The sequence below is a fragment of the Bactrocera neohumeralis genome, chromosome 4 (assembly GCF_024586455.1).
Source record: "Bactrocera neohumeralis isolate Rockhampton chromosome 4, APGP_CSIRO_Bneo_wtdbg2-racon-allhic-juicebox.fasta_v2, whole genome shotgun sequence".
NCBI lineage: Eukaryota > Metazoa > Arthropoda > Insecta > Diptera > Tephritidae > Bactrocera > Bactrocera neohumeralis.
The window spans coordinates 66,538,033-66,550,521 of NC_065921.1; the positions used below are offsets into that span (position 1 = coordinate 66,538,033).

The window sequence follows — 12,489 nt, forward strand, 5'->3', positions numbered from 1 at the left end:
TGTGATGTCATTGTGTGAGTATTTGAGCGTGATATAGAATGTGAGTAACAAATGATGATGTGGTGAGTGTGGGGAATGTGGCGTACCAATGTCGCGTATATAGATGTGTGGGATGGTGTTGACGGGCAGAAGTGGGTAGGCTGATACTCATTTAGCCAATTTTCATTAGTTGAAGAGGCCGAAGGTCGTCCATAATGAGGCATATCTTCAACGATCTCCCGACCGTCTTTGAAGGCTTTGTACCACTCGTAGGCTTGTGTTTTTGATAAAACTGAATCACCGGTAACCTTTTCCAACATTCGCAAACATTCCGCACACGAAATTTGGTTAAAAATACAAAATTTTAGATAATCGATATTTTGATCCATGGTAAAAATCTCACTGAGGTGTACCGACATAAGTAGCTGCTGTAAATAAACTGGTTGACAGAGGCAAAAGAAAAAGTTTACTCTTCAATAGTGTATTTGTGTTATTAAAAACTCACCGCATAACTATTATTCTTCGAGTTTAAAAAAAAAAAGTTTTCAAATAACTCTTATATTGTAAGAAAACGATTATTTTATGAGGAAAAAATATAAATTAAAAAACAATTATTAAACCATATAAAACATAGTTTTAAACTCATTGTTTATTTACATTTTTATTTCTTCTTGAATTTACAATATTTTCAAGTATATTGTTAAACATCCTTTCGGCATTACTTCTTTTAAGTGGTCTAAATACTCGAAATTCACAAGATAAAAGGATAATGCATAAACTTTACTTTTGAAATTTATTTATATAACCAGAACGTAGGATATGTATATAAAGACAGATTATAAATTTTGATTTAAATCTATTTGAATTTATTAACAATAGCTCGTAAGTCAGTGTGTGTTCGTAAAAGTAATGAGAAAATCTTATAAAAATGTTTATCGTTGATAAAAACATGTTCAAAAAATATATATATTTTTGTTATTATATTTTGTTCGGCAAAAAAAGTTAAAGGTGTTGGTGTCTGCTGCAATAACTTTTTTTCTGTCGTGAGTAATGAGTTTTTTCATTGTTGGGTATTTTTAATTTGGTTAAATGTGAGTAACAAAGGGTTTGATAGTACAATACAATCCATTATTTAGATTGAAATTCAGATGGTTTGACGGCACTAGAAGTAGATGGTAATGATTATTTAGCCAAGGTCATTAAGTTATGTTTACCGAATCTGCCATAATGAGGCATATTACCATCGAGATCCGTATTTTCGTGTTCACTCGAAGGATCTTGTGTTTTTCAATTAAAGTAAATCTGAATCACCTTAGCCTTTTTCCGAACAAAGTTCAAATACGAAATTTGGTTTAAAATTTTAGATAATACGCCTATTTTGATCCAGTTAAAAATCTGGTCGTACCGACAATAAGTACTATCTGTAAACAAACTGGTTGATTTAAAAGCAAAAGAAAAAGTTTTTACTCTTCAAATGTATTTGTGTTATTAAAAACTCACCGCACAACTATTATTCTTCTAGTTAAAAAAAAAAAGTTTTCAAATAACTCTTATTTGACCGGTAAGCGAAAACGATTATTTGGAAAAAAATAATATTAAAAAACAATTATTAAAATAAAAACAATAAAAAAATGTTATGCATTGTTTAAAAAAGTTATTACGGGTTTTTTTTCTTGATGGAACTTTACAATATTTTCAAGTATTTGTTAAACATCCTTTTTTTTTTGTTAAATACTCGAAATTCACAAGATAAAAGGATAATGCATCAACCGCTTGCTTTTTGGAACTGTATGAGTATAACCAGATATGTAGCGATAGCTGAACTAAGCTGTAAGTAATGAAAAGACAGATTATAATGTTTATTTTGATTTAAATTTATTGAGGTTGGTTTCAAAATATTAAATTATAAATATTTTGCAGGCACCTACCGCCGTTAGTATATTTCTGTTGATGCGACAAAGCCCGAGAGCGGAAAATTCCACATCGATAACCAGTAATTGTTGCCAGAACTTTTTAATCTAACATAAAGATACAATTTAGCTATTAAAACCAGGTAATTAATATGTCACATAGGTTACCTCTTCAACTAGCACAGGATCATGCATTTTACGCTCGATCTCACAAACAATTTGTATGGTCTTCTTTGACTGCAAAAATATATTTAAAAAGAATTATAAAAAATAATAAACAAGTACGGAAGGGCTAATTTCGGGTATAACGCAACATTTTGTACACTTGCAAATTTCATTATTGGCTTAGACAAGCCGTTTTTACGTTACCGGAATGGACCCAGATTTTATCCGGCCAAGGGCTGTTTTTGTTTGTTATTTCTGCAGCGCTTGCGCTAGAAGGCTCCATCAAAACTACACATCGGTTAGGTGCAGTACATGCAATGGATGGATCCATCTTAAGACCTCCTCAAGTCTTTAGAGAAACCAGGAGTGGATCACAAGTTACGTAGCCTCTGTTCAATTTGCACCAAGTTCATGCACTTCGCCGCCACTCCACCCGAGTGACCAACAAAGGACCCCTACTACTTAAAAGATCAAACTGGCAGCATGACTCTGATACTGATCAGTCCCCCTCCCCTAACCTCCATTCCGCTCAAATCCTTCTGCGAGAACCACTTAGCAATTACTGGTTCCTCGCACAGTCTGTTTCGTGTGTCAGACCGCCACTCCCTCACCCCCTGGATCCCCCATGGGCACCCGCAACAAAACCGTATACTACAAATTCAACTGCAACGGACTCCAAGAAACCATGTTAAACAGCCGCTCAGATCTTCTGAGTTGTACAGGTTTTAACATCTTACGTAAGGATCGCGCGCGAGATAATGGTGGATGCCTAGTCATCAGGCAACACCGTGCAATATCGTCTCATCGATAGCGGCATTGGCCGCAGGGATACTACCCTTAAATGTCAGGATATAGTATCCGGATAAACGATGTCGAGCTCCAAATATTTAATATATATATCCCGCCTGTTACGCATCACGTTCTTTGGCGTCCTACCTGTCAAATGATTGTATGTGGATGGTGCTGGCGGAACAGATAGACGATTCGACATTCTACACAATGAATGACAATGTGCACCTGTAATAGCTCGCCTGATATTACCATTTCTAGCGATGGTAGGATAATAAAATTTGGTTGAAATTGATCGAGCAGTTCAGCAGATATGTGATTTCCCCTAAATGTGGACGCGACATTCCCCTCGGCCAATTTTGACATCGGTCCCCTTAGTATGGTATCATTCCGGATGAAAAATTCGATGTCTCTGACGTATTTAAATATTGATTTAAAGCACTTTTAGTAGTTTTTAATAAAACAGTTGTATGGGGATTTGGCGGGGTTATTATCCGATTTCACCTATTTTAAAAATATCGTAAGAAGGGTCGAAAAAATTTGGCATGTGCGAATTTGGAACACATAGTTCAAATGGTTGGGAAGATATATACATTAAACCTATTAGAGGGAAAGGCCACGCCCACTTTTTAAAGATTTTCAAACCTTCTTAATGTGATTTGTTGTACCGAATTTCAGTTTTGTATTTTAATTTGCCGCTTATTTTTGTTAATTTATAAATGTCGTGTTGTGAGCGTGGCAGGAGTCGGTTACGGACGGACGGACAGACAGTCATTCGGATTTCAACTCATTTCGTCATCGTGATTAATAATAATATACAGATATATATATACCTACATATATATGGCGAAATGATATAAAGATATACCGATATATATATATATATATATCGATGAGTTTTAAGTGATACAAACAACCGTTAGATGAACAAACTATTATACTCGGTAGCAACATGTTGCAAGAGTATTAAAACTCAAAAATATCTAATATATACGTAATACTCACTTCCAAGGTTGCCATGTGGCACGGTTCTACGACCAGTAACAGTCTTAATATGTGTAAAAAAATCCACAGCACCTGACCCCACGCATAACCGGTTACATTTGGGTTTAACAATGCTAGAAATAGAAAATACGCAGTGGCAACCAAGTGCAGCAGGCAGGAAACAAGTATGCACAGCACGGCAATGCCGAAGGTGCTAAAACGAAAAAAGCGGCATTGCAACATTGCGTTTGATTTAAACTATTACGGTTTTATGGTTACAAAATTACCTTGAAAATATCTGTACGCATTTACCCAGCGATTCGTGGTTTTCGGCAAGTGATCTCAAGAGCATAACACGTGTTTTGCCTAAAAAAGAGTAGAACAAAATCAAAAATCAAATTTTCGCTTATTGTTCGAGATTTCACTGACTCAAACCGTCTTTGGGCAATGACTCCGTGTTCAAACGGTCTATACTTTCGTGTAGTGACATCGCTTTGTCAGGCATGATTTTAATGCTGTTAATCTGCGTTCTCACTAAGCTGTATGGTTTGCTCTCTGCGTAAACAAGCATATTTTTATTTTATAATAATTTTGAAAAATAAATATATTATCTTTACCAGACAAGTATTGGCATTTCAGCATTGCATTCAAACGGCGAAAGCGTTTGCCGAGTCCAAATGCCGTGTTGGCGAATAAAATGTGAAAACCGATCATAACAAAATAAAGTAAGTAAAACGGGATATACCACTTGACATTGGCGGCTGAAAAATATATTCAGAAATGAAGCTAGCAATTTTATTTGTTTTTTGTTATTTCGGATTTACTCACTTGAGCTCATGTTTGGCGAAATTTCTACTTGTAGTACCCATGTCCATATATCGAAAGCTTTAAAGTATATGTTTTTTTTTGATTAGTTATAAAGTCTAAAAAATTAAAATTTAAAACAACCTATTAGTGCTCCGCTTATAGTCATCGGTATGATGGCCATTATTCTGGTTGTGATCCGATCACGTTTGAAATTTGAAAATGAATGCAAGGAAGCATCGAACTGAAAGATAATATTTAGTATGAACTTCTGTTATATATAGTATGTATGTATATTAAAACAATAATTATTCGAAACGTGAAACATATTTTTATACAAATAGTTTTAATTAAAAACAACTAAAAATGCTTAAATTATTATTTCTCTTTCAAATTTCGTTTCCATAAAATAATTTAGGCTAAATTTTTACCAAGTTTGGTGCATTATATTCACTTAGCTTTTGCATTGTGATGGCAAATAAGCCTACCTCCTATCTAATAATATTTAGATTAACTAATTAGTCTTATTCGACTTTACAGTAGATAACTAAGGCATTCAGAAAGACATCGAAAATCTTTGTCGTACGGAGCTTGTGATATGGGACAAAATTTCTCCAGTAATGGGCGAAATAGCTCGGTAACTTCTACAAAAGCTCCCATTTACGAAATTCATGTAAACCTGTTGCTATAAAAAGGAAGAACCATAAACTGAATCTGCAAAAGTAAAGGGAGCTTCAATGTATTCGTATGCTTGTAAAATGGTGAAGTAAACTCCTAATAAGACTGTGAAAGACTGTCCTCGGGTAGCTTGTGAGTGGTTACAGTGTGTGTTGAGTTTCTTCTGGTGTACTCTATACCGTATACTTTATTCTAGATAAAGAATATTAGAACAAACCGGTGAAGAACTTCGATAATAAACTATTTAATGCGTTTTCGTAATAAAAATTTAAAAATAATTGGTCCAAATCACTTCTTAATCGACTACTAATGACTGTACCGTGTTCCGTACAACCGTTTGATTTTGTAATGAATATCTAGGCACATAAACGACTCAACTAAATGGAACTGCGCACTTATGTTGCTCTTGATATAAGGTAAATTCCTATCAAAAGGAATATAATGGATCCAGATTTGGTTCTTGAGTGGAATACTGACTTCCGGCGCCAAGATGTGGGAATTAAGGTTTTATTCAAGAAGATCTGAACCATACAATCAGAATTAATTATACAATAGCCTCAAACTGATTGCCGATGAATATGAGCTCTTAGCGAACATAATATGCTAAGAGATTGCTGTGGCTAAGGTAGTGATGGTTCCAAGATAGACGAAATTATCTACGACTTCAAAGTTATGACTGCCAACAGTGACGTGGGAGCCAAGTCGCGAGTGCGACGACTGTTTGTTTGATGATAGAAGATATTTCGCTTAGCCCTCGTTAACTGAGTTGGGGTGGTATTGACCACATTTTATCTCTTTTTGACAACCACATACTATTATCATGCTACATACTAGCAAAATATTCCTGGGTATCATTAAGGTACCTCACATATCATCACCAATCATTTGGAGTAAAGTCAGCCGGATGTTCGAAAATCCTGTTTTTCGCTATATGGGGGCTAGGTCAAGATTTCACCCAAATTTATCCATTTTAGGCACAAAGAAACGCTGTTATAAGTAAAACAGGCTACTTCATTTTCATTAGGATAACTCGCATATTTGGTTCAAAACTCTTTAAATTAGGTGTATGGAGTCTCAGGAAAATATTGGCCCGATTCAACCTATTTTTAATGCACTGAATTGCTATTGTTAGGAAATGATTCTCTCTCACACATTGATCGATATTTTTGGTCTAAAGACAACTATACTTGAACAGTTTTGGTTGATTTGGATAATTTTTGGTCATAAGGTGGCATTCTATAAAGGAATTATTCGTGCAAAGTTTTATCCCGTTATATTAATTGCTTCTTGATTTGTATATGTAGTCCGATTTCGCAAAATTTTTCCATTGGAACATTGGAATGTTAGAAGAATATCACTTACCAAATTTGGTTAAAACCGGTTGGGCGGGTCCCAAAATATGTGATTTCGGTTTTACGATTTGATGGTACGCATGGATAGAGGAACACATCAGGATTAAAAAATCTATGCACATATACCCACCTCAGACTTCGAGTTTTCGAGATATTTTTTAATCCTGAGGACCTCCCCTATCTGCCCATACCCTCAGATCGCGGCATAAAAAGAATGATAATCGTGCCATGATTTCACCTAAAAGTGGGCGATGCCACGCAGATCATTTACCCCAATTTTTATCCCGGCTCTTATAAAGCCTTCTCATACCATCTCGGAAGTAAAATTTATTGTCTCTGTCGTATTTAGTTATTCATTTATCGAACTTTTAGTAATTTTTAACTGCACCGTTCTAGGAGGAGTGAGCAGGGTTATTTTCCGATTTCACCCGTTTTCATTGTTGTACATTAAGGGGGTATTCTGGTCTAGAAGCATGAATTTCAGGTAATTTTTAAAGTGTCGTAAAAAAAGGCAATTAATATTTTTACTAACCATTTTTTATTAGTTATTTGTTAATTTTAGAAGAGTACAGAAAAAAATTAAAAACTAAAAAAAGTAAAAAATTTCATAAATTATGAGCTGACGAAGTTGGGGGTCTCTAAAAATTTCCACGTGATCATACCCATGATTTCAACCCTCCTAGTTATCTGAAACCAAAAAAAAAGATGATTAATCTAGAATAATGTCGCAATGGCCGGAACTACGGAAAACTGGGAAAAAATTTTTCACAAAATGGCGACTGCCTGAAAAAAAAGTTTTTTTGGAACACTTTTTCTGACTATTTTGAATTTTTTAAAAATAATATAAATAAAAATTTGGGGATGGGGCTAGTTCCAACCATAGACAAGCCTATAAAGAAGATTCTATAAAAATTTCAAGTAAATCGGTCCAGTAGAACCTGAGAAATCGTGGGTATCGTTCCGAAAAAGTCAGTTTTGAGAAAAACGCGTTTAAAGTTTCGCGTAAAGTCGTTTGTTCGATTAGTTCCGGCCGAACCAGTTTGGATGCCGAGTCAGAAAAATGCCTATATCTCCGAAAATAATTTGAATTTTGAAAAATGTTCTTGTACACATACATATTCTTGAATAGTTAAGCTTGGAAAATATAAAAAAAAATTCGATTTTGTTTTAATTTCTAGACCAGAATACCCCCTTAAACCTAAAGGGTGGGGTCACTTTTTCAAATATTCTAGCCAACAGGTGCTCCTTGCTACCGCGATCGCCTGTGTCAAATTACAGTTCTATATCCATATATTCAAATAAATTTTGAACACATGCTTATGATTTGAAATATAATTTTTGTATTTAGGAATTGTATTAAATTTTATCATAAAGAGATAAAAATTATCATATGTCGGTCCCCTGGTTCTACGCCGCCTCTTCACGAAATTAAGGCTGCTTTCTCAATGTCTGGTTACCAACCTTTCTGTCCAGTTAATAGAGCTGTCCGTTTAATAGATTGTACTTAATAAACATCAACAATAGTGCGTCCATTTAATAGAGCTTGCACTATATTAATTTTTTTTACTATCCTATCTTCTAAGTTGGTCCGAACTGGACACAGTGTGCTGAATTTTACTAAAATCGGTTCAGTAGTTTAGGAGTCCATTGCGGACAAACAACTTGACACGTACTTTTTGTATATAAAGATATGCATATGTATGTATGTATATAGATATAAATATAAATTTGGAAATGTGATTTTTTCCTGTACAATTTTAACATTCAAATAAAGTCATTATTTGCTTTACCTTTCTTAAACGCAAATTTAGCTCTCGTGAAGGCGTAACACTAAACATGCCACATCCAATGCCAGCCAGACTGGAGAACACCACAACAGTAACGTCCATCGCAGTGACAACCCTCGAGGTAGAAGAATTCATTCTAAAAAATCATTATATAATACATATTAAGGTAAGTTGCATTGAATAATTAAGAATTAGAACTATAAAAACAAATTTGTATTAAATATGTTATTTTTCAAGTTTTGGGCGGTCCCTGTCACAGTTGTCAATTTTAACAATTACTTTTCAATTTAATCGTTATATTTTGATTTTTGTTTTCCGCTAACAAAATGAGACTTATTTGATAATAAGTAGTTCTTTATTGCTCACGGAATAATTATTATTTTGTGAAGAAAAAAATAAAATTTAAAATGTTTTGACATATTTTTGTAGTACTCAAAAAAATTCTATTTCTACATCATATATATGTGTCCGAACGTTTCTTCATAATGATTTTTTTAGTCAAATATTATACAATAACTGTTATTTTCTGCACCTAGTTTTTGAGATAAATATTATTACGAGAGCTACTATATATATTCTGGCCTAGGGCAACACTAAGTGTTGCCAGGTGAATCTGACATTTCCATTTTTGACATTTTTTAACATAACAATCAGAAGACTTTAATCGTGAATTGTTTTACAGGGAATAATAAGTAGTTCATTTTTCACAACTTTCGACGAATAATATCACGACAAGAGTGCATCGATGAACTAAAATCTTTGTATGGTTATGAAGCACCAATAGCATGTGAAAAACTGGTACAACGAATTCAAAATGACGCTCGCTCAAAGACGAATCCGTGAAGGTCGTCCAAAAACAGCCGTTGTGTCAGAAAACATCGATGCCGTACGTGAACTGATAATGCAAGAGCGTCATGTAATATACCTTCAGATAGAGGCATGCCTATGCATTTCTCCCACCAGCATGCATTCGATATTGCATGAACACCTGGCCGTAAAATTTTTTCGTTGGAGTTAAATATTGGTGTAAGGAAATGAAAAAATAACTGCTTATTTTAAGATCGTCACAGGTGACGAATCATGGATCTAGTTTTCGACAAAAAAATAATAAAAAAACATTTTTTATATTGCCTATTAACATTTTAGGGACAAATATATATATCAACATATAGCAAATTTAGAGCAAGTGTTTTTGATTGATACAAATTATTCAAAAAGGGTCGAGAACGTGTTGACAACGAACTACGTCCAGGGCGGCCATTAACATCAACTAGTGATCAAACAAGACAATAAAATAAAGATATTGGTGCTTGAGAATCGACGATTAACAGTCAGGGATCTTACTGGCATCGTTGGAATATCGGAAGGATCAGTGAAAACAATTTTAAAAGATCATTTGAGCCAAAGAAATGTAAAAGCACGTTGGGTTTCAAAATTACTCAATTTTTTCGAAAAGCAGTATCGTGTTAACGTCTGTGAAATAAGGCTTTCCGACCACCTGGATGTCATGCAACGTATTCCGTACGCACGTAGTGTTATGCGTTGTTTGCGCGAAGCTCTTCGTAAAAAGAGGCCGGAAATATGGGCCGATAATTCTTGGTTTTTGCCCGCACAATAATGCACCGTCGCGTACTACATTAACTCTTCATGAGTTTTTCACCAAATTATCAACCGGTACCGTGCCGCAACCACAGTAATTCCCGGACTTAACTCCGTATGATTTCTGGCTATTTAGCAAACTCAAACGACCGCGCCAGGGAAACCGTTTTGAGTCAATTGAAGAGATTTAACGGAAATTGACTTCAACAACTGTTTCGAGAAGTGGAAAAACATTGGCACAAGTGTATTAGGGCCAATGGGGATTACTTTGAGGGGGACGACATAGATTTTGAAGAATGAATAAATTAAGAATTTAAAAATTATTAATAAAGTCTTACTATTTTTTGCTCATAGTAGTATGGTCGCTTTTGTGAACTGTAATATAATACTCTCTTTTAATGAAATCAGGTGGAGATGGATAGAAAAGCATACATTTTTAATATCCGTCGTTTCAAATTCTGAACCAAATTTAAAATAATTACTTCTTGTGTGTTGATTTTATTTGTTTCTACCCAAAAGTTTTATATATGATATTACCTACCTATAGTTTTGTGACTTTTTTAGTAAACACTATCGATTTTTGAAACACATTTCGATATTTTCATACATACTCACCGCAAAGGAACTTTAGAATTCGCATCGAATAGTAAGCCTTCGTAGCAGAGTATGACTACAAAACACATCACAATTTGTATGAAAGAATTAGTAAACTTATATTTGCAATAATTATATTTGCAATAATGTTAATTTCATCAAATTATGACATTTAGAAATAAACTATTTTTATTTTATTTTATATATTTTTTTCTATTTATGTAGTGGCTAATACACACCCATTATTAGGCCCAAAGTGATAGCATATATAGAGAATATTATACTACGTTTTATCTCGATTACACCTTTCGCGTTTTGCTGTATTGAAATCGGTGCCAAAGCCAACCATTTGCTGAGGTAAAACACGCTCAAAGATGACTCATTGATTTCCATATTAAGTGATTCCCGGCGATTTACAATTTCAAAACTTTAACCTCCAGCCTTATTAGACATTTACAAATGCAACCTTATGTAATACACTGCTGGCATTTATTTTTCAATTTTCACAATATTTTCCGAATTTAAGTGCCAGTTTTTGACCACCGCGTGTGACGACTTAACCACGTTAACTGCCAGCGGCTTTTCAAACAATTCAGTACTGCGTGAAAATTTAAATTTGGACAAGTTCAAATTTTGTTGTACATAATTTTGATAAATGACAAAACTTGTAACGGTATGCAAACAATCGCTAGTAAACACCATTTTCGACTTCGACGCCGCTAATGTGGCATATATTTAGGCGCAAACAAGCGATTTATTATTGAGGTAAACAAAACTGCACACACCGAAAGGCTTGGCGATGGATAAGGGCGTTCCAGGATATAAGCACACATATGTGCATATGTACATACATACATATGTATATACTGATTTTCACATGCCTTTATTTGCTTTGTGTTGTGTACGTGATAGCACCCATGGGTCAGTGTGTTTATTAGGGGTCGTGACAGATTAAACGGTCGAAACATACATACACGTACATACAAGGCACAAGCGAGTATAACAAGAAAAATGGAAAATTTGTCGCAAATAAATAGTTGATTACTATCTTAAACGCTCTCTTAAGCTCACACATACCTGCAGCGCCGCAGCAGCAGCAGCATGAGGGCGAGCGCCACTTGCACAGTGCAGGCATACACACGTGCGCAAATAGCGATTTGTAGCTGTTTGTAAGAGAGCTGGTTTTCATTCAGTAATTTTTATGAATACAATGACGCTCAATATTAGTCGTAACACACACACATACATAGTACAATGTGCGATATTTAAGGGGGCTTGGTTGCTGCTGACGGCTTAATCATTTGTCATTAGCTTTTTAACAACGCATAACAACAACTCTGTTCGAAACTTACAAATTTGTTAATACCACGTTGTTGGCCTATAATTGTTGGCAAATTTTCTCTTCACTTTCGACTACGCAATTCTGTTATTATTAATAAATAATAGATTTCACTCATTTGAAAATGTAGGTACTTTTATATTATAAATTTTGTGCCTAGCACTCATATAAGTATTTGTAGTGATCTAAACTAAATTTTGCACAAATTTTAATATTTTCAAATATTTCACAACAAATTTCAAGTCAAAATTTATTTAAAAAAAAAATTTTTTTTAAATATTTTTGTATCACAAATCTTAATATTTAATGCAACAAAATCCGTCCACAATCACATGAGCGAAATACATTTATATTCACTAAACTAAGGTCGGAGCGTATATTTTGGTAACTCAATCAAAAAATTCCCATTAATTTTGAACTCTCTAACAATTGCACATCAAGTCAGTGGATCTTTTTGCATGGATTTGGCATGATATTTGACATTTGCATTTTGAGGCATTACAAATTTA

At 34.3% G+C, this 12,489-nt stretch overlaps 1 protein-coding gene across 1 annotated transcript; it reads right to left on the minus strand.

Annotated features, from left to right (window-relative positions):
* Window positions 1-1,713: 1,713 nt before the first annotated feature.
* LOC126757033 (gustatory receptor for sugar taste 43a-like) lies at window positions 1,714-11,210 on the minus strand. The gene is made up of 12 exons (XM_050470616.1): window positions 10,881-11,210; window positions 10,663-10,717; window positions 8,452-8,584; window positions 4,776-4,875; window positions 4,656-4,712; window positions 4,445-4,588; window positions 4,257-4,382; window positions 4,115-4,193; window positions 3,849-4,041; window positions 2,058-2,126; window positions 1,908-1,997; window positions 1,714-1,807 (listed from the first exon to the last, which is right to left on the minus strand). Exons 1-12 carry the CDS (start codon window positions 11,032-11,034, stop codon window positions 1,745-1,747), a joined length of 1,263 nt encoding a protein of 420 aa, XP_050326573.1. The 5' UTR covers window positions 11,035-11,210; the 3' UTR covers window positions 1,714-1,744.
* Window positions 11,211-12,489: the final 1,279 nt, after the last annotated feature.